Source organism: Mirounga angustirostris, unplaced genomic scaffold (genome assembly GCF_029215605.1).
Source record: "Mirounga angustirostris isolate CCGP_5_RB_7025 unplaced genomic scaffold, mMirAng1.0.hap1 SCAF_9, whole genome shotgun sequence".
Lineage (NCBI taxonomy): Eukaryota > Metazoa > Chordata > Mammalia > Carnivora > Phocidae > Mirounga > Mirounga angustirostris.
In genome coordinates, this window is record NW_026991717.1 from 66,029,106 (window position 1) to 66,052,748 (window position 23,643).

Consider the following 23,643-nt stretch of genomic DNA (forward strand, 5'->3'; position numbering starts at 1 on the left):
ATAGCTAACCCATTGCAAACTAGGATTTAAATTTATCTCCAACTTCAATCTAGCATCTTTTATACTAAGCTTATTAGCTAGAAGTACTTGTGGTCTCTGTGTATTTGCTTAGTAGTTACCTCTACCTGGTATGTTCTGCCTCCTTCTATCCTTCCCATTTCCACTTATCAGAATCCTTGAAGGAGAAGCCCAAAGCCTCCTGTCCTCCTTCCATTCTCACCCCAATTATATCCATCCTCTCTGTATACCTGTGAGCATTCTCCTCCCATTGAGACTCCTTCATCTTGGAGCATGGCCATCTCTTTACTGCTAAACCTCAAGCTTTCTGAGAGCAAGACTGAATCTTCTTCATCTGGGTATGCCTTGTGGTGTTTGGAGGATTGCAAACATTGGAAATTTATAATGATTTCAATATTTTCCCTTTTAATTCTCAGATGCCTTTCCAATATAAATTGGCCTTAACATTTCATCCTCAGAGCAACTCTTTGAAGTAGGTCGTACAATTTATTCTCATTTATAGTTGAAGATAAGATACAGAAAGGTTAAAGAACTTGTCCAAAACCACACAAAAGGGGATACAGCTAGGGCTTAAACCCAAGTCTCTAAAGCCCATGCTCATTCCTTTCAATTGTGCTGTTTCTATCATCACATAAAACCTAACCGATTGATGGATAGGTATAGGTCTTATTTCTCCAATTAAATTAGGAGATCCATAGGGCATGAAATTAATCTCAAATCGAGTGCCTTGTTCACTTGGCAAATGTGGCCTCTCCTACAAGTTCTTCTTTTGTGTGCTTCCTCCTAAAGGCCCTCAGTACAATGCCAGTAGGCAGCAGCCTTTGGGTAAATATTTGTTCAAGGGGATTAACAGTTGTATCTTCTAGAATTTCTGCAAATAATCAAAGACTATTACTAAAAGAAAGGAGGTAAAATAGGAGCTCCAGGAGACTGTTTGAAGGGAAAATGCACCATGTACATAATGGGAACGGAATTCATTACAGGTGGTGTAGAGATGAGACAGGCAAGGAGAAGCTCCTGCAGGAAATCCTAGTTATGTCTATGGCACAGACCTCTCACCATTGTGTTAGTTTTCTTCAAGTGTTCTCTTGCTTTCTTCTTTCACTGACCCAAAACTTTTTAAGTTATATTCAGTATGATGATGTGTTGGTCGCTAACATTTTGCCCAGGTGTTTCCTTAGCCTATGGTTAAAGATAAAGATCTGTTGAGGATTTTCTTTGTGGGAAAATTGGAGAAGCCTGGATTTTTAGGACAGAGTTATGCTCTGAATTTGGGGATCCTGATAGGCTAGATAAACAAAGAGAATTCAGATTTTGAAAGCATAACTCTCAAATAACCCTGCAGAACTGATGAATGAGAAAATTAGTTTGGACCTGTTGAATCCATTTCAGAGTGATGGCTTATTTTATTTCATCTTCGCCAGTTGGACTACATTCCCATACTCATTTCCCTAGATTTTAAAGATTTGGAAAATGCTAACCCCTATAAAATTATATGCACCTTCTCTATTTTTCCTTTGTTCTTCCTTAGAACCTATTAGTGAATGAAGGAATCTAGTAAGTGACAAGTCCTGGTCTAGAAATCAAGTAATTTCCAAGGCTCCATTTTATGTGTTTCCAAGGCTCCATTTTATGTGAAAATGAGCCTGGCTCCATTTTCCTGCCTGACGGGGAGATACCAGATAAAGAATCTGTCAGTACTAAGCAAGCTTGGGATCAGGTTGTTCTGAAGATGTTCCCTGGTTCCCAGGACATTTTCAACTGCAGGCCCCTCTGAGAAGACAGTTAAAGCAATCCCAGCTATTCCTAATTTCCTAGCTCCAAATTGTGTGTGTGTGTGTGTGTGTGTGTGTGTGTGTGTGTGTGGCTTGTGCTCAGGCAGATCCTCTAGGTAACTCCCAAACTCTCTCTACCCACTTCGCCAGTCCTCTGCCTTTTCCCTTCTCTGACTGAATAGTACTGCCTTTCTCACCTAAAACGGCTTTCTTCTCATAACTCTGTCCCCTTTGCCTTAGCCATCCCATTTGCCATTCTACAACTTTCCCTTGCTGTTTTAACAGAGCATAAGGGCTAGTCATAGTGTGTATGCGAGGTGGACAGGAGCCAGCACCACCAATGGTAGGGTGTCTCCAGTGATTATGGAGAAGAAGTGGCCATCTTGCCAAATCAGAAGTTTGGTTTCTGCTTTTCTTCCACATGAGTCTGCTAGGACTGCCCTGACTAAATACCACAGACTGGGTGACTGAAACAACAGAAATCTGTTTTCTAACAGCTTTGGGGCCTGGCAGTCCAAGATCAAGGTGTCGGCAGGTTTGGATTCTTCAGAAGCCTCCTCGGTTTGCCCCTGGCTGCCTTCTCTGTGTGTCCTCACATGGTTTTTCCTCTGTGTACCTGCCTCCCTCGTGGCTCTTCCTCTTCTTAGAGGGACGCCAGTCCTATTGGACTAGGGACCCACCCTGATGGCTTCATTTTAACTTACCTCTTTAAAGACGTTGTCTCCAAGTGTGGTTATATTCTAAGGTACTGGTAATTGGAAATTCAACATATAAATTTGGGGGGGCAGACACCGTTCAGCCCCTAACTCCTTTTTTTCACTGCCAGCATATACACGCTGGAAAGGGAACATAACCTATCCATGTACGACACATCAAGTCAGAAAGACCTGGACCTGGGTCCCACCTGTGCCGCTTACTAACATTGTGACTTTAGGCATATGGTTGGACTTTGCTAAATCTCAGTTTCTCCAACCATAAAATGGGAATCTTGATAATATTACTTGCTCCTTAAGGTTTTTGTGAGAATTAAATAAGAAGGTACATGTATGCACTGTTTAGCGCCTAGCTCAATAAATGTTCATTACAGTAATGTGACTGAAGTTGCATTGTGAAGCCCTCTTAGGAAAGGAGATTTGGGTTATAGGGGAAATTAACTGACGCCTGAAGTTTTTCACCTAAAATATGAATTTGCTAGGAGTCTTCTAGAGTTTTCGCTACGAGTTTCACTCTTTCTCCAAGTCAGAATTTGATGACTGTGTAGCCTAGAAGAGCAGGAATCCAAGAGAGCTGTGATGACTGTCTCTGCCAGATTTTCTGCAGCACTAACTTCAGATGCATTTGTATTGCCCCCCTAGGCATACTCCTATTTAGAACATTTGTCCTGATCTTGGGGTTAGCCGTGGTCATCATAATAAGTATAGCACCGTCTACCACTTAATTCAGTGCATTGCATTTAGCTAAGAGATGAAATCCAATCCAAAGATTCATGGACTGTTTGCTTCACTTAAATGAATCCGTGATTCACAGTTACTGATCAACCTACTAATACTAATAATCCCATAAATGGGAATGGGCCAACCCCTGCTGGTATAATTATCAGAGGGAGGAGGAGTGGGATGGGCATTGAACAGCTGATGGCTCTTCTCACTTCTGGAGGGGGGCCCTTGATATGACAGCATTTAGGTGGGCAGGGCAGGGCAACTGTGACCACTCCCTGGGGTCCCTTCGGTGCTGGGAATTTACTGAGCCTCAGCTGTCAAAGAACAATAAATTTTCCTTCAAAATATAAAACATAAATCACTGTTTCCCAAACACTGAAAGGCAAGAAGAAACTAAATCCCCATAATAATGAAAAGAATCCTGTTAATTAAATCAGCAAGGTAGAGAGCCTCCCTCCTAGCACACGACCTGGCTGAACAGTAGAATACCTTGGAGACTGAAGCTGAAATCCAAGCCTTTTCTAGGTTACACGCCAGCATCCTGAGGGAACATTTAGAAGAAAAAAATCTGTAAGCACAGGACAAGTAAACACTTTTTTTTTTTTAGAAGTTGTACTTGGATTATGTTTATCTGGGAAGGGAAGTTGCAAAACAAATTGTAAACCAGGCTCAGCATATTTGTGCCAACCCTTATCAGATTTGCCACTAGTCAAGGGTAAACTGAAGGACAGGTCTCTGTGAACTACAACGTAAAAGCCAATCTATGGGATGCTTGCAGGAAGAGAGCGAAAAATGTCATTTCTTTCGATTTTTTCATAACCTGTTTCAACTTATTTGGCTCCTGAACATCCTGGATCACAGAGTTTACAATGATTAAGTGTTTACTTCACACATCTTTCTTTTTGTCTTGCAAAGCCATTGATATAGATTTGCGGGTTTTTAAATGCTTGGTTAATTGGCTGGGCTACTAAGAGAGGATCTGTTGCTGTGGTTGAGGGAAGCTGCAAAAAAAAAAAAAAGAATAGAGGTTAAGGTTTCTGATGAATCCGTCACTTTTGGGAATTGAGGGCCCTATAATATTACTACCCTCAAGCCACTGATGGCCATTTTTGTTCCCATGAGTGGGAGCCTCACTGAGAGGGTGAGAGAGTCACACCCTCTCAGCCCCAGCCAGCTTTTTGGTTTTACTCTCCAAACCAACTCACTTCCACCCATAATCTACTGACATTTAAATCAGTTTTGACTGCCAGAAGAGTGCTTTTCAAATGAACTGAAGCCCATTCACAGAATCTTGAGTTTTCCCTTCGGAACTTGCCCATATTCCAAAGTACAAAAACTACCCAACTCTCTTTGAGACCTCAACATTTAACTAATCTCTCACATAAAGATTAATTACATACTAGTCATTGTATCAATGTCTTTGAAAAGTACATTATGCACATCATAGGATATATTTGCAGTACATCAAAGTTCACTCAGACTTATATTTGCCTGCAGCAAGGATGTGTTTTTACTCTACCATCATCTGCATTTTCCTGGTATCACCCTTTATCTTTTATCACACATGTACACACTTGGAAATATCATTTTCAATATTAAAGGTGGCAAATGCTGCTGGGAGGCCAAGTAATGGGGTGTAGTTTTATTTTATTTTATTTTTTTTAAGATTTTATTTATCTATTTGACAGAGAGAGACACAGCGAGAGAGGGAACACAAGCAGGGGGAGTGGGAGAGGGAGAAGCAGGCTTCCTGCTGAGCAGGGAGCCCGATGTGGGGCTCGATCCCAGGACCCTGGGATCATGACCTGAGCCGAAGGGAGAAGCTTAACAACTGAGCCACTCAGGCGCCCCTTATTGTTTTTATCTTAATTTTTTTAGTGGGGTATAGTTTTAGATTGATAAGTAGAATTGGGTCACAATCCCTCAGCTCCCACCACACCACCAAGTGCTTTGGCCCTGGAGGTGAGAATAGCTAGAAGAAAGGAAGTAGCCAACAAAATACAGCTCAACCCTAGCTCTCCAGGGCTAAGAAGAGCGTTAAGCAGCCAGTGGCCACAGTGCAATGTCCAGTTCATTTGATTCCTGGGGCAAAGCAAAACAATATGGTGGATCCCAACTCAGGCCCAACTCTGACGATCCCACCCACAGCCTGTCCTCCGGTGGGTTATGGGTCATGGTCTGATTTCCTCTGAGTATGGTGTATTTGTTTTCTTCCTTCCGACCTTTCCTGTGTGCTTGCAAAAAGAAAAAAAAATCTCCTTAAGGTTTTTTCGTTTTTCGTTTTTTGTTTTTAAACTGAATGTCAAGTCAAGAGAGATTTAAAGTCCCAGGGTACCCTTAGTGAAAAATGAGTCTGTGTGTGTGCATTCAGTGTATGTGCGTGCAGGCATATTGCAAGAGACAAATTTCGAGGTTTTTAAAATTATTATACATTTGCTTTGTCTTTATAATCTTTCCCTGCAGGACTTTAAGGAAATAGTTGCTTTAACATTTTGCTCTTTGGAAATGGCTAGTAGGTGGTATTAAAACTGTGTTTCACTGGCATTGTTAATGAATATCTTCAGTCACAGATACACGAGTGGCCATTATTTGATGAGGAATAACTCTTCAAGATGGTAACCACCTCCTGAAGGCTGAAACCTATGCTTGTTTAATGGAGAGTCTTAAACAAAATATAGGTTTTATGCAGATCCAAAGTATATGTTCACTTTTAATTTCTTAAAATACAAGCTCCTCAACCACACCTATGGATTAACTTGGAAAAATAACCTAGCTAACGTTTTTATTGAGCATCTGCTCTGACCAGGCTATTGAGCTAGGTGTGAGGAACAAAGTCAGTCAGTCAGAGCTTGATGTAGACAGTTCATTTCAAAGGGATTCCAAAATTAACTATTAGAAATAACATTAAATTTTACCTTCAGGTTAAAACATACAGTGTGTCTTGTTTTGTGTATCCCTCTGTAACATAAACCACAAAGTAGCTTTTTCCCTTCTGTGTTTGGGTTTTTGAGGTATGGACAGTGGAAACAAACATCATAAAAACTAGCAAGGCCCTCCCCGTGGCCTGGGGGCCATTTTCTGTTTACACTGACATCATTTTGATGAGTAGAGGGTGGGGGTCAAGTCAAAGACAAAGTTGTAAAAGGAAAAAAAAACTAAAGTTTGTGTTCCTTTATCTATGTGGATATGACAGATTAAAAGCAAGGCAGGTAGGCAGAGCTTGTTTAATCCCTCACCAAGGTGGCAATCTCAGAGGCTTTGATGTTGTCTGGTCGCAAGGCCCCTGAGACTTTGAGGAACCAAATTCAGTTGACTTTATGTGGCTTGCCTATCCCTTCTGGTGTTCAAAAACGAAAGGAAAGGTCCCTGCACCTTCTTGTCTCCTTCCTTTATTGTACAGTTTGCTTTGTTTGTTTGATTTTAAAACTGCCATTATGTGAAAGTGTTGCAAGTATAAATAATTGAGAAGATAACTCTGTAGGGAAACCACTTTTGCTGCCTTTGTGCAAAGGCAGCTCATTATGGCTCTGAGCTGCAGTATTCCATAAGCGCAATTATGCAACATCAGGATGTCATGGATATTAACCAAGGGGAGTAGATAAGAGACGGGGAAAATAATTTTGTAACTTACTTAATTAAATTTATTTGGTTTTTCAAATAGTTCCTCGAGTGTATAATTTTCCCGACCCCTCCATCGTTGCTGTGGTCTTTGTAGGAGTGTTGTTCACCGTTTGTTTTTTGGCATTCTTCCTCAGTTCTGTATGGACCTAAAATGTATTTATATTGGGGTTTAATTTCCACCCAAGGAGAGGTTACCCATGAAAATGGAAGCATAATTTGGTCATGAGGCTCTTATCCCCCCTGGGGCTTATATCGCCAGTTAATATATGTTAATACAGCAAAGTGAACAAAAGGTTAAATAAGTGGGTCAGGCTCCGAACAAGTCCTCTGCTGCTTCCTTCTGCTTAAACGGAAGGAAAAGCCCATAATGGCGCTCGCCTGACGTTCACCCCCATCATTTTAAGAATTGCTTTGCCAATCCTTCACAGCAAATAGTAATTTTAAGTGGACCAAAACAGAGCTCTCAGGGTGTTTGCACTCCATGGTAATGATAGAGTAGCTGTGCTCCCTGGAGTCAATAAAGCCCAACAATTGAGTCATTTTTGCCTCCTGTGAGTGAATCACTGCTGTTAGCCTGAATGACAGGATTGCTTCTGGAACTGGAGCCCTTCGCCGGGCTGACCTCATCCCAGGACAGCAAGGTTCAGAGGGCAGGCAGGTGATATTTAACACAGTTCTAAGTAAAAGCTGATTTTGTACTTGTACGACGCTCTGTAAACAAGAGCGTAGCGTCGGTGGAGGAGGGAGGGGAGGGAGGGGCATTTGATGTCTGTCCATGTACTTTAACCAAAGCAGTGCTTCCCCTTTCCCTGTGGCCTTCTCCTTTCTTCCCGCCCCCCACCACCTCCTCCAGTCTCTGTTTCTCTCCGCCCCATCTCCCACCCTTCGTACATGTAAATATCCCGCACTTGTAGCTGGCATGCTAACGTCAGGTGGCCACAGCCCAGTCCCCCTTCTGATTAATGAAAGATGCGGATGGGATCGCCAAAAGGAAAATGATCTTAGGCTTGAGAGTCATCTTCAGTGTCTAAGAATCATTCTGAAGCAGAAATTTTAGCCATCTATAGCCAAATACTAAATAATAGCTGTTGTTTTTGTAATAGGTCATTGAGAAAATATGAGGAAAATAGGAAACGGGAAAGGTTAGAGAAAACAGCCCAGCCTAAAATTGTCTAATGATTAAGATGTCTTTGAGATAGAAAAGTTCTAAAGAATGTTTTCCAGCCCCATTTCTGAACCCCATTTTCAACATTCTGGGGGCCAAAGTCCTATGGAGTAGTCAGACTTTGTAATTTTGGAGGTGGGATTGTGAACAGTTAAGATACAAAAGAAGAACCCAAGAAATGGTTCTCCGTCTCTAGAGTCTGACTTGGGAAAATATGACCATGGAAGTCCTTTAATAGGATAATTGACAAATCCTATTTAATAGATTGTTTGATAAATTGTTGATGAATTGTTTCAAAATACAACTTTGGTTAAAAACCAGAATCTTCATTTTTTCAAATCCTTGGAACCCTAGTGCCCCTAAAATCTTAATAAAGTTAGAAATTGATTTGTATCATCATTCCTTCTTACAGACTTAGAATATATTTAAGCCTATTAAAGTCTGTGGCATAACCATAGCAGCAACACCAAGCATTCATTTTGTTCCCCTTAGTGTTGTTCCCTACATTTATTTGCCCTACCACCCCTATTTTGGAGAAACACTTACTGATGCTAATATCCCTCAGAGCACAATTTGGGGAAAACTTCCTTGGAAAAATATAATGAAAAAGAATCTAGTTTAAGAAAGTTTTCTATTGTCCTTTACTTTCTGAATCTCACAAATCTTTCTCCTTCATTTCCTACTCACTATTCCTGTCCCAACACATACACACACACCCCATAAAAGTTCATTGACCTCAGTTCCCATTACTCTTAGCCTAGTCTCTCTTCTCAAGTCAACCAGACTTATCATGCTCCAGTATAACTATATCATCTGTTCCCCAGCCTAGAAAAGTCCGATACTCACTTTCTGCCAAATCAAGTCCTTCTCTTCCTTTACCCTCCATGGAAGATATGACTGGCCTCTCTAGTGCCCAGATGGATTCACACCTTTAAACTAATGCCTCTAGTCTGTGTCTTTAGTTCTTTCTGAATGCAAAGATAACCAGATCAGAGCCAGGAAGCCAGAGTTCTTTCCCATCCTAGCTCCTCAGGGATTCAGCTATCTATGCCCCTTGCAAAATGAGGATAAGAAAATTCCTACAAGCTCTTACATTCTCAGTTCTGCATTATTTCCAAGGTAGAGGAACCCTATTTTCATACACTCAGTTATTTGTTCACCAAACATTTTATTGAGGATGTACTATATTCTTGACTCAATAATATAGAATTGAGATGTGGTCCCTGCTCTCTGAGGCTATCTGGTGGGAAGCTGGACAAGTAAGTTTGTGATTATGGTATTGAATAAATGCTATGATGCACATATTAGATAGGTGCTACCGGCTGAGGAAGTGCTTCTTACTCAGACTGGAATCAGGGAAGTTACCTCAAAGAGATGTTCTCTGAAGAGAATTTTGGAGTGTGTGTTGACCAGATGGCCATGGGAGAAATGCCAGCCCAGACAGAAGGGGTAGTGTGTTCCTGGTTAGTTGGCATATTAACTTTATACTTATTTCTTAAAGTTTATTTATTTATCTTAAGTAATCTCTACACTTGACGTGGGGCTCAAATTCACGACTCCAAGATCAAGAGTCCCATGCTCTTCGGACTGAGCCAGCCAGACACCCCACTTTATACTTATTACTTGCCTTTTTGTTTATTTGTACATTACCTGACTCCAAAGTCAGAATCTGTGGCACTTAAACCAATTTCTAAATTATATTATTTTTGGATAGACAATGATGTTACTTTATCTTTATTGTGAAAATGGAGATCATTCAAATGCCATCATTTTTATTTCTAATAGTTAGATTAAGCCACTTTAGGGGAAATTCTGATAGATGTGAAATATGAATATGCTCTAAAATTCCTTCAGATTGCAGTACAATGTGTTTGTGTCTTTGTCTGTTGGAGATTATAGCTTTGTGTGGAATGTCAGAATCAAAGGTTGATGTCTTTATTTCTCTGCAAATCAGGGCAGGGGGAAATCCACTAACTAACCCTCTAAAGCTAAAATATTTAAGGACTAAAGCGGATGTGGCATAACTGCTGGTTTGCTGAGTCTCTTGTGGTTTATAAAGATATATTTTATGTCTTTTATGATTACGGGATGATGCTAAAAATTTTGTGGGTAATAATACCGTCACATTGGGAAGACTGCATACAACATCTCTGGAGAAGATAGAGAATGCTACCTGGCTGTCAAGTCAAGGTGTTTAATTGGCTATTAAGAAAAGCAGCTAGGAAATTTTATTTGGAATTTGGTCTTTGATGTTTGAACATCATGAGCACGAGAACATTAAGTCGCATGTTCATAAATACATATTTTTTTTTGCTTCTTGACACAATGGGATATGTTTTATTAATTTTTAAACATTATTGTTAAGTATATGGCCGTTAGAATTATAGCTTATTTTAAATGACTTTAAATTTGTTCAGATTTTTTATTTTTTTATTCCTTTGGCACCTCTACTAGATGCCGACATAAACTGGTTAAATAGCATTTGCTTTAAACAGAAAGACTGAAACGTATATGCATATTTATGATATTTTGTTTGTTGGATCTCTCTTAATATTACTTGACTTTCTGTGTTTTAATCTCATTTTTTCGTATTTTGGGTTGAAGCCACTCCAAAGCTTAACACCTAGGAGATTTCTCACTTATGGTTCCCTTTAAAAGTGCTAAAATCTCAGCCTCTCAAACAAGAGACCAAGCTACAAGTTAAAGAAAGCAGTGGTATTGATAAAGGGCCCTAAGAATGTTGCCACCTTCTGCATGTGTCTTCTTCTGCCACATCCTTTCTTTTAAAGCAGCAGGAGAACTGAGAGAAGGATAAGAGCCTGGCCCATCCAAACACTTCTGGCATGACAAGCTGGTCTTCTGAAGTCTCCCCTGCTGCTTCAGAAAAAGGAGTCCTACAGACAAATGAAAGAGCCACGGGCACATTCACATGCATAGCACCTTCCCTCCAAACACCAAGTGGCTTTAGATTGCTGGCGTTGGGGTGGTTTGGCCTCAGATGAAGAATAGGGACTTGAGAACCATTTGTTTCCACACCATTTTGGGTGAAGTGCTGTATTTTTCACCTTAAAAGGCCATTTAAAAAGAAAAATATGGTTTGAGAGGAGGACACAATTTGGAAGCCATCACACTTAATGGAGTCCCTTTTAAATGTAACACTTTGTCCCATCAATTCTCTTCTAAATTAGTTGTCACTACCTAGAGGAAGCCTACCCTTGATTGTCTTACGCTATTGCTTAAAAACATACAGTGTCCTATGTGTATTTTCTTATATCCGGTTTTCAAAATGCTCTCGTAAATTCTATCACTTAAGCTTACCCTTGTTAAGTATGGAGTGGAACACAACTTGTGCCCACAGGGTGGCCAGTGTGTTATTACCATTGGTCTCTACATCTGGTCACACAGATTATCTCAGGAGTACAAGGCAAAGCAAACTAGACCCCATAGAAAGAAGGCCCCGGCCACAGCGGTTCTTACTGACAATTGACTTGGCCAGCCCATTATTAGATAGACTTTGTAAAATCTGGAGGATATATGAAAAGGAAGTAGTTTTTGGAGGCAGCCAGGCCATTTATTATACTTGTTGACACAGCTCTGGAATACTCACATCGTTTTGGAATTTTGAAGAAACGAGAGGGTTTTGAAGTAAAATTGTTTCTTTCCAACCCTTCACTCTTCTTTTGTCCTTTGTCTTGAGTGTCCTGCATAGCTTCTTAGCCTGAGAGTCCTACTGTCCACTCAGAGGTAACATTTGGAAGGTTGAGTTTGCCTCTCCTCACCAAAACAAATAGGCATTCCTTCTAAATTTGCAATTTTCATCAACTGCACAGCATACCGTACCAAAGATACATTCTCGGGTTTATGCTCTTAATATCTTTCCTACTTGTATTTCTTCTTTGCTGAATTCCTCAGCAGCCCTCCACGCAACCTGTCCTACTTCCTTTTCACCTCTACCACCTTAATCTGCGTTCACTTTATCTCCCTCTCCTGCTTGGATTAGACCTTTCTACCTTCTCAGCTTCTACCTTCTCATCAGCATAACTCCTCAAGCACCATATTTTGTGTTATCATTCCACTATTAAGGAATTTCAGGGATTCAGTTGGTCACTCGAGAATGTTCACTAGTGTGGGAGAAATGGGCAGGTGTTGGTCAAACGGTATGACTTCTAGTTGGAAGATGAATAAGTTCTGGAGATCTGATGCACAGCATGGTGGCTATGGTCAGCAATACTGTACTGTGTACTTGAATGTTGCTGAGAGAGTAGACCTTAAATGTCCTCACCACAAAATAGAAATGGTAATTACGTGACACGATGGAGGTGTTAGCGAATGCCCCAGTGGTCATCCTTTTGTGATATATATGGTTATCAAACCAACACATTATACCTGAAACGTACACAGTGATACAGGTCAATTATATCTCAATAAAATTGGGGGCAGCGGGGAAAAAGAACTTCCACCAGCTTGTCTGTTAACTGTAGTCAACTTTTCCAAAACCAGGAGCCAGTGTGGATTTAATCCCCTTGCACAAAATGGGCCTTCATCTGCCTTAGTTTCTAGAAAGTGCATGCCATTTCCTTATTTCCTTCCTCTCCAGTGTTCTCTGCTCTTTTCATCTGATTCAGCTTTCCTCCTCCACAAATTCAGTGATTAACCTCCATCTGACTTTTAAAATTGACCCTCTCACACTAACTTACCGAGTGTGGACAAGTGTTGATTTGCAATTATGAGGCATTATCAAATTGTGCTTTTCAGTTAGTTTCTGTGGGTGTGAAGAGTAAAAATCTTTAAAGGTATGAACTGCATTTTCAAAATTTTAAATATATATAGAGAGAGGGTCACGTAATTATATATTTATGTATTACATGTAATTTCTTATTACATACAACCTTGTCGTATTTTATCATTAAACTGGTGTTTTGTTAAGTGTAGAATGTAGAAGATTTTTACGTGAGACATGTACAGATTGCTGTGGACCTTAAAAAAAATTCATTCCAATTTTTATAGGATAGAAAAAGAATGAAAATAGGCCTTACATGATCTCTGCTTCTCTATACCTTGCTTTCCCTTCCTACCCGCTATTGTCCCCGCTTTGGAACCCAGTGTCTTACTGGGATACACACGAACACACACACACACCGAAAGCATCTACCAGTACAATTCTGTCAACATCGAGGAGGTGGGTGCTTAGTAACTTTTGCCTGACCAAAGGGCAACATAGGACAAAGCAAGAAATGAGCTTGAGAAAAATCTCTATTCCCCCTGGAAAGTGAGAGAGGGGGAGAAGAGAGCAAACACTAGAGTGTGGCACAACCGAAGTAGAAGCAAGGATTTTGTTTTTAGCAACTGTTCTTTTCTCCTTTGTTTTCAGCATTCCCACCCACAACATTCCTGTCTTTGACCTATGTGACCTATGTGGCTAAATATCCTAGAGTTCATAACTCTTTCTCATATATATATCTTTATCACCCTTTCCTCCAGAGTAGCACAGAAAACCTACCCAGGTGTTAATCTCTGGCAAAGTGTATCACTTGTATGTGGGTGCGTGTACGTGAATATATGTGTGCATGCACACACATACTTGTACATCTATAAATATGGTTGATGATGTCTCACAGTTTATCTCAAGGCCACATTGTTTCATGTTCCACTTGGTTGACAGGGCATCTCTGACCTGACAGATTTATCCATTAAGAATAGGATCGTATGTATGAAACCAGCTTAATTCTTAGCAAGACAAACGCATATGGCTTATGTAGATTTTGTTGTTGATTTTTTCCCTTATATGTTACTCAGGAAGTCTGTGTCAGTATAAATCAGTGGTAATGAAATCAACATTATGGAATCTTTGATACTGCATTTGCTAAAAGCTTTCTGGATGTTTAATTCAGCTTTTAATGATTGATATTATTGACAGGGGATAAACATTTTTGATGGATATATTTGCTCACCGATTTAAAAAAAAAATCTAATCCTTTTTTCCTCTTTGAGTTAAAGAGCGCAATGCTATTAGAGAGGAAACAGTTCAAATGTGCTCATCACAGGTTGGTGGCCCCAAAAATAGAAACTCACTTAGGGTAAAATTTGCTGTCAGGAAAAATGGAGCATTCTTTCTGAACTCAGGAACGTGTGGTTCATGCGAAGTTGCTTGTAGATGGTTGCTACAATAAGGCTTCTTTCATACAGGTGTGTTTATGCCCCAGGCTTGCTGGCCACAGTCCATTCCATTTACAGAAGCTGAATTAAACAATAACTACCGCATTGCAAAAAATGGTGGTGGGGGGGGAGCGGAGGGGGAAAGGTGAGCGTCAAAGGAGATGCCTGAGAGCTTTGTTAGGGCCAAGAAAAACCCTGTTGCAGTTGTCAGAGCTTGTTGATGTTGCTGGGAACGGCACTTTTTTTTTTTTTTCTCCTGGATTTTGTGGTTCTGCCTTAGGAAAGAAAGTAAAATAGAACGGAAGAACAAAGTCCTGCTCTATAAATCAGCAGCTGCTCCTTGCCAGATCAAAGGAGTGACATTTTTGCTCCTGGACTACTTGTCCACTTGAGGGCTTGACAGGCAGCTAACAGCTGGCCTGCTAGACTGTATGGGAGAATCAGCCTACATCTTCTTCCGAGCAGATGACAAGCTAATCAGAGAGATATCCATAGCAGAGGGCATGTGAGTGTACCTTGATCTCCTCAAACATATCTAATACATAATTGCTAAACAGCTTGGTGCATTTCTGGCAAGTTAATGCTTAGGTAGTTTCCACTGAGAAGTAGGATAAAGATATTAATACTTCAATCAAAGGTGATCATGAAGGCTAAAAAGATCCTAGATTTGTTGAGATCTTCTCCTCTTAGAGTGAATCAGTAAATGGTTAGGAACATAATGAGAATTGGCTTAAGTGTATATAACTGATATGAAGTGACTGGTTGACTTTTCAAAGCCCAGTCAGGCTTTCGTGTTTAGGTAGATGAACAGGTAATGGGTAATTGGTAATTTGAAAATGATGACTCCTGCTTTTTATGCTGATAGAATTGAATGAAGCTGTAGATGTTCTGTGTCTGCAAAAAGTTGTTTTCAGAAGCCTCGTAAGGTGTGTCGCTATACAGATCTGGAATTTTAATGTCAGTAGTAAAATTTCCAAAGTAATTCAGTTTCTTGTTGATTTCCATCTGCCATAAATCATGTACAAAATGAGGTAATACACTACAACTTATGTCTATTGACTTAGTATTTTATCTTTAAGAGGATAGATCCTAGATATGAATAGCTAAGGAAGTGTACGTGTTTTCCCCTCCCTTGCTTTCAAGTAGCTTTGAAGGATCACTTTTATAGTACCTGATAAATAGCCACATATGTATAATCTGATGGCATTCTGTAAGAGTAACAGTCCTTCAAAATCATAACCTGCTGGGATGTTTTGTTACATGCTATCAGGTCTGATTATACTCACGGAAGAGTGTTTATTGTTGCTTGGTATTATAAAGGAAATACAAGATAATTTCCTATCTTAAAATTTCCCAAATACTTTTGTTGAACAGTCTCTACTATTGGCCATAGAAACTTTCATCAGATAAGATGCCAAATTCTCCAGATCACCTTTAAAATTTTTTTTAATTATAAAAATAATTATGCTTATTATTAAAACTCAAACAGTAGGGGGACCTGGGTGGCTTAGTCAGTTAAGTGTCCGACTGAGTGTGGCTCCATGTTGGGTGTGGAGCCTGCTTAAGATTCTCTCCCTCCCTCTCTCCCTCTCATGCCAAACCCACACATGCTCATGCGTGCTCTCTCTAAAACAAACAAACAAACAAAAACAAACTTCAAACACTAAAGAAATAAATGTAAAAAAAAAAAAAAAGAAAAGAAGAGGAAAGAAAACTCTACCATCTTCTTCCTATCCATTCCTGAAGGACAGTTTCCACAAAAACATGTTATTGGCCAAAATTTTCCTTTAGGAAGTACAGATGGAGTAAAAATGAATTAAATTATTATAAATTTTTTAATCACTTGCCTTGAGCAACAAACGACTGTTTAGGTCTCAGGTAATTTAAGAGAATAATACGTGCATTTTCATAGCTAAGTTTCATGCTTAAAACGATCTTTGTAAGTTTCTGTTCTTCGGAAGAGCACTCGATCATTTCTGTGGTATGTGATCTAGAGCCCGACTTCTCAAACTTAAATGTGCATAAATCACCTGGAGATCTTTAAAGTACTGAGTCAGATTCAGTAGTGCCAGGCTGGGGACTACTAGATTTCTACAGTTCTAACAAACTCCAGGTGATGTTGATGTGACTGGTCTGTGGAACACACTTAGACCTGCAGGGGTGTCAAGAACCATTTTGGAGAGTGTGATTCCAAAATAGCTTGTCCCACTACCCTGTGCCTTACCAGGTGCCTACTCCAGTGTCTAAAATCCCTCCCCCCCATGGCATTATACATTTAAATTAGCTGTGGTCTTGGACCCTACCACATGGACACGTGCTACTTGTAAGGGTAAAACACATTATCACCCTCTGTTCAAACCAGCATGGATTTGCTTTATAGTCACCCAGCTAGTCTTAATTATTACCTTTGAGAGAACAGAGCTCTTTAGGAGGGGACTTTAGATAGGTGCATTTTGAGTGTAAGCTAACATTTAATGAGCTGTTACTATGTGTCAGGTGCTATGCCAAGGATTTTACATATGACATCTCCCTTAATCCTCAAAACAATTTGGGCTCAAAAAAAAAAAAAAATCTGGGTTCAACCACTGCCCTATTATAGTCAGGAAACAAACTGAGGCCTGGAAGTGTAAGTAGACTTGCCCAAGGTCACACAGCAAGTAAAGGGCAGAGAATATGAGCCCATGCTCTCCATCACTTTGTTCTATGGAGAAGTCTGGAATATGGAACAATACTTGTGAAGGATTTGCCCAAGGTAGGGTATTTTAGTAAAAAACCTATGTAAGCCCTTGTAACTCTAGGGAAGAATTAGATAAAAGAATATTGAAAAAAATATAGTAGAAGGTCATTAAATTATTAGCTACTTTATAATTTCATCCAGAGCCTTTCATGTGTTCAGCGTGAGCCTTCCACTACTTGGGGCATATTCATAAAGCTACAAAATGTTTGTGATTCCAGATTAGTAGCATGTGTTCATATTACAAATTTACGAGTAATTAGTTCATGTGTTTTTGGAGTTGTAGGTAAGTCTAGTATCTCTCAAATTATAAATTAATCTGTAGCTCAGGGAAATTATGAACTGTGAATGTGTTTCTGAGCAGCCCATGAATCTCCTTCATTTACCTTACTTTGCTCACAGTTGTCTGTGAGAAAAGACTCCTTGTGTGGCCATCAATGAAAAACTTAACGTTGGCAACATGACCCCATCATTCACGGGCCTGAGTACATGTTCAAAGACATTAAACCTGCTTAGTTCACCGATTGAACCATTTTTATGTATCTTGCTGAGAAAATCCCACTCTTAGCCATAACCGCAGCACAGAGAAAAAAAACTTGCTTCTTGTGTGTGTGAACTAAAAGAAACAGTGAAGAAGCCTGCGAACTGATTTGTCAGGGTTGAGGCTTCCTTGTTTCCGAGGCCAACCAGTAGCAAGCTTCATGAATGGGCACCCTCACTGAGGAGTCCCACGGCTGGGGAAAGTGGAGAAGCAGAACTTTTTCATTTTTCAACAGGTCCCCAGTCACCAAGCGGCCTCTAACACCTCTTCCAAGTTAATCTGATCCCTCTTCAACAGTTCAGCCCCCTTCCTGGACCGGACCAATCCATGGAAAAGCTTCCATGCAGGGATTCCTGGTTCCTCCTCAGAGCGTTCAGGGCTGGCGGCCTTCCAGGTGACTCCACAGAGGCCTGTACTTTCTAACAAAAAGAATGCTGCCTAAAGAAGTTTGTTACCAGGTGTGGCATGAAGTTAGTGAACCAGAAAGAAGGGATTTATCAGTCATTTAAAAGGAAAGTGGGGGGGGGGGCGGGAAGGGGGAGAAAGAAAAGAAAAGGAATCAACCAACAAGCAGGAATGACACCTAAGCCTACTTCTATCAATCTGAAATATGCTTTGGAGTGAAAAACCTTTCAAAGAAAAACCACGATGGTCAGATTTCAGTGGCAGAAAAATATGCAAAGCTGAAAAGTTTGGCTTTTCTGTTGGGGGGCCTGAGGTGGGGTTTGGGGGTGGGGAGGTCTCCAGGAGCTGTCTCTCCAGCAAGACAGCAGGGTGGGATTTCAATGATGTTTTGCTCCCTTGGGTTTATTCTTTTTAATGTATTCTTTTTTTCGTCTCTAAGTTGACTCGGAAAGGCCTCATGATTCTTGGAAAGTCATTGAATTTATTTCTATAATTGAGTTATTTTTAAGCTAACAGTCAGTATATAATTTTTAAGAATCGCACATACTAATGCATTTTCTATTTTTGTAAAATTTAGTGAGAAAGTAGATAGTCTTAGTAGATACTCTCCAGAGTCTTTGTGTGAGCCTGGATACTAACTTTGTGTTCAATACAAATCAATGGAACTAGTGCACTTTAGGGTACTCATTCCCTAAGGAGTCACTAATGGAATTATCTGTAGCCCTTAAAAAAAGTCACAATGAGGCTAATGAAAATTTTTGCTAAGTGAAATCTGGATAAGGCACTAAGCTTACTAGCACATTTTATTTATGGCATTTATCATATATGGCACATTTTACACACAAGTTTTACAAATCTCAGGATGTTTTTAAGAGCTATTTAATTTCTAAAAGACTTTGTAATTTCAGGTTAAATTGTTAATACCAATAAAGAAGTATATTATATATCCTCAACTTCAAAATCAGTTTGGGGATGACATTAAAACTTAGAAAAATTTTTAATATCAGATACAGATGAAAAACTTAACAGTCTTTGAATTGGAAATAACTTGTGGGGGTTTTCATTAAAGTTGGGTGCAGCTTGCTGCATTTTGGTTAGTTGGATGTCTTCAGCAATTTTTCAAATGTTTTGGGTTTGGCAAAGTCCAAAATGTTTTTGCCAAGACCCTCTTTTCCCCTTATTTTTTAAACCCGTGTGAAATTCAAGGATAACTTAATCCATATGTGTCTGATTCATTTACACTTAACTCATCAAAATGTTATTTTGTAAGACCCATTTAATATCCAAAAAACCTTTTGAGTCTTTTTAAGACAAGTCTTTTGTCTTTGAACCAGTGAGTTGCATTTTTCCATATGAATGGAGCTTGGACCTTGAAAGATGGAAGATCGGTTGATTTTTCAACTTAGACTCTTCAAATTTTAAATAGAATCAAAACTTGATATTCTGTTTACTGCTTGAGCACTGAATAAGGTCATTTTAAAATATAGATCAGAGGAAGTGGAAAAAATTTCATGTCATGTAATTTGGGGAAAGACTGCATTTGGAAATTTTATCTTAGTAATACTAAAGAAATAAAAGTTACTCCTACTTTGATTTTTTTTAAGATCTATAATTAAATGGCTCCATTTTATATACATTGATATGTTTTCCAAGAGAGGCCTGTGGATGATCAGTACGGTGGGGTAATCTCATTTTTTTAGTGTTAACTCACAGTCAACTCATTAATTGTTCATTTTTATAACAACATCTACGGTATTTACAAAAGATATCCCAAGATCAGGGGCATTGACAATTGGCAGGAGTTGGTAAGTTAAGAGATTTCTGAAAAATTGGGGCCCATATGTTTTAAAAATTCTGTGTGATTTGAAAGAATATGGTAGAATTATGAATCTGGCAAGATATAGCCCTATGGATCAGAAACATTGTTTGAGAACAAAAATTCAGAGACGCTGAATGGAACCCACGTCAAAAGTGCAGACTCTCCCCGAACCCTTTGTAAAAGGATCTAGTTGAAAACCTTCAGAGGCTTCTATGCATATTTGTTTAGCAGAACTGGGCACGGAAAGGCCATCGCCATAACTGCTAGTGAACATCCAGGCCATGCTATGGTAACTAGTCAAAAATGTAAGACTGGAGTGGCATTTCCAAGTTCAGCGCTTCTATAAAGACCTGCTAGCACACAGAATGCTTTTTTAATGTCCTGCATTGTTGTGTGTCCCCCATTGAACAACCTTTTGAGCGGACCCCTGTTTTTACTAATGTAAACATTCTGACGAGTATCCAAAGAAATGACCTTTGAGTGAACCTCTAACCTTCCCCGTAATTATTTGTTTGAAGACAGTGTGGAGTTCTCCTGCTGCGAACTAAGAGCCATGATGCCTTGCAGCTCTGCGAGGAAGGGAGTGTTTGGGGGAACTGGAGAGAAAGACATAAATAAGGGAACAACCTCCAGATGTAAATAATGAAAGAGTAAAAGGGTGAAATTAAAAAGGGAAAAAATAGCAATTCGTTTTACCTAAAGAGTTGGCCCATAGGAAAAAACAAAACTAGGATTAGTAGCACATAAAAAGAGGTGAAACCGCTGCCATGTGTGTCCTCCCTTAGAAACTTCAAGGAGGAGAGAAAACGTTTCTCCAGGCTCTCCTGAGCCTCCCAGTTGGTCTTAACCTGAGCTGATAAAGAGAGTTCCTGGGGGTGCAAATCACGGGTCAGTCCTCCTTGGTCCCAGTAAAAACAGTGGGGAAAGAGTAGATAAATTCCTTTTCCGATTTAAGAGATGCTTCCGGAACGCCTTGTGATCTGGTCAGATAGTCCTCAGTGATGCTTACGTGCCAGGCGGGAATAAATGTGCAGTTTCAACTCTCCTTTTGTTTTCACCTCTCACTGCCTGTCACTTCTCCCCCCACCGCACCCCCCAAACCTGAGGGGGTGTAGCATTTTTTGACCACTGAGCTATACTTGCTTAAGTAATAAAGAAGTTCACTGTTTTGCAAACAAACACCATATGCAAAAGACACCTTTGGTTGTTCTTGCAGCTCTTATTCTCTGGCCTAACTGTATTCCCACTAGAGTGCTCCCAGGAGGCCCGACCAAAGTGTGGGCTGCTGTCCTCCTAGGAAGGGACTTCAACTCCTTAGGAACGCAGAGCTGCCAACACGCACTAGAATTTTTCTGGCTAATTTCAAAGAATGGGTTTTCAGTTCCTGCCTGTGGCCCCATGCGGACTCATTAATCATGAAGTCCCCCTGCACTTAAGATTTGAGACTAGAAATACTGGGAAATGTTGTAAGTGGGTGTATTTTTATATTTTTAAAGAACCACTAGCTGTCTTCTAGGCATCCTGCCCTCCCTCCGTGACCCCACCCCCTCGCCCCCCCCGCCCCCCCACCCCCCCGCCAAAATGCACAGCCAAGTGAATCCTGTACATCAGCTCAAATGTGCGGGCAATGCGCATCATGAAATGCACAGGGACAAGGGTAACTTGCAAACGGTAGAAAATGGTTTTGTTTTTATTAAATTTGGAGAAATAAAGGAGATTTCTTATCATCTTACTGTTTGTACATGAATATTTGATGGGCATTATTAAACATTAAAGTAACACGAAGTAGGCACTTATTTTTGGATTTCCCACAAAATTAGATCCAGGCTTCTAGACGAAGTAACTGCTGCTCCTTACATTCCTGTGATTCAGCCACCACCTGATTTGAGAACGTTTTTTGGGTTCTAATATCAACCATGTGTACCTGAGGCTCTGTCTTTCTAGTGGGTTGAAAGGTGGCTGGGTTTATGGTTGGCAGTTACCTTATCCCTGCCCTGAGTGTCCCAGCCTAGACTGGAAAGGCCGCCCCCAGCTGGCACTGACCTCTAAATGACCCCTAACTTTACAGGCTTAAACTGCGGGAGTTGCCGAAGAGCAGAAGTCTTTCTGGCCAGCACTTATTACTGCTGTGTTGGTGATAAAACTTCAGACAGCCTAATTGATGGCTTTGCTGACCTAACAATACCTTGTGAAAGCACAGGGCCAGAGCCTGGTCTCCATTTATGACCAGCTGCAAAGGGGAAGCTAGATCTCCCTATGATGGGGAGTTTAGGGAAAGGGGGGGGGGGGGAATCCTCCAGCCTGTGAACTTTAACCAGATTCCAGCTTGTTCAAGAAGCAGAAACACGATGGCAAATTAATAGACGTTTTCTCAGGGAACCCTTTTCTCCCCCCAACTCTCCCCACCTTCCCTGAGTCTTTGTCACAAGTCAACCTCGAGTGGGTTGGGAGGTGATGGAGATGATCCAGTCAACTATTTTTGAACCCTGGAAAGGGAAAAGTGCCTTTGGATTTAAGAATTGAGAATTTTCAGGAGATGTTTGACCATGTTGTATTCTCCTCAGCGTTCGTGCGAAAGTGCTCCCGGGGCACCGAAACCGCCTTAGATGATTGGGCTTCTCTGTTCTGTTTCAGGTTTATTAATGCCAGAAGAAGAATAGTACAGCCCATGATTGACCAGTCAAATCGAGCAGGCAAGTTCCAACTAGTATCTCCATTCATGTCCCATAGGCACAAATCCTCATCAAGTTATACCCTAGGAGTTTCACCACCTGGTAAATAAATGCTTCCATCAGGCATCCTGGGAGGATTTTTTTTTTTTTTAATGTCCCCAGAATTCCATTCTAGGAAGCAACTTCACTAATTGGTGCTAATTGGAGATTTCCCACCCTGACTCTCCTGAAACTGCTTTTTACTTTCCTTCTGAATTGGTAATTGGGCACGAGTATTAGTGCCACAAGCAGTTTGTTTGACTGTGAGCTCTGGAATTACTCATTGCTTGTCTGCATCAATCATTAGCACACTCTCATTTTCTTGTTACCCACAATTCCTTGGTGCTCACGTTGCTTTCACTCCTAGAGCATCCCCTGTGTAACTCATTGTATCCATTCATTTGCTCCGACTATTCATAATATTCTATTAGGGCCTGACGTGCTGCATCGACAGCATATTTTTTATTAGAAGATTATTAACTTTGTTTGAAATGCTTCACATCCATCCCACTAAAATACGTGTGGGGTTTTCTCACAGTGTGTCCGAGTTTCTCTGAGGCAGTTATTGTGTGGTACTTTCGAGCCATGCCCATGAACTCTCCTAATCATCCCACTCTGAGATTTCCTTAGTTTACTGAGGCATTTCGCTGTCCTGCAAGAAGGTCTGTGGGAAAACACTATTTTCCCTGGGGGTGATGACTGTTGTCAATAACGAGTGTGTCCAACGTGGAGATTTAAATTGTGGCCTCAGTTTTAAAGAATGTAAGAAAATCCGTTTCCTTCGGCAAAATTTTCCCACTAACACCGAAATGTTGTTCCACTCCTGGAGGCCAGGGGGCCTGTTCGAGAAGAATTTACAACAATTGCAAGAGTCTATTGACCATGTTTACGTTTTCCTTGGTTCGAGTAAAAAGGCAAATGTTCTGTGGGGTCTGTTTAACCTTGCAAAACTGTGCTCGAATCCCAAGTGTTCGGGTCTGATGTGAAAATCTGTTTTTAAGCCCCCAGAGAGGACAGGATCACCAAGTTTTCTAACTAAATCGCACATTGCGGTATTTATATTCTGGCTGGTCCCAAGCTCCCTGTCCTCCTTCCCCCTAACTGAAGCAAAAGGAAAGCACCAAAGGCTGCAGAGGATGAGCTACCTGTTAACCGGCCGGGGGCAGTCTCTCCTCCAGACCATTTTTAAAGCTACTCGCCCCCTTCCCTCAGTTTCCATAGAACAGCACAGACAGACCCCACCCCCAGTGTGAAAGCGC

The 23,643-nt window shown here is 40.5% G+C and overlaps 1 protein-coding gene across 5 annotated transcripts in view; it reads left to right on the forward strand.

The window, feature by feature from the left end:
* MEIS2 (Meis homeobox 2) overlaps positions 1–23,643 on the forward strand; it is a 202,666-nt gene that overhangs the window by 174,675 nt on the left and 4,348 nt on the right. For all 5 annotated transcript variants that reach the window (XM_045900384.2, XM_045900385.2, XM_064570696.1 and 2 more), the window contains one exon: positions 22,308–22,366. In XM_045900384.2, the coding sequence (XP_045756340.1) occupies positions 22,308–22,366 (59 nt within the window). The remainder of the gene's footprint in view (positions 1–22,307; positions 22,367–23,643) is intronic.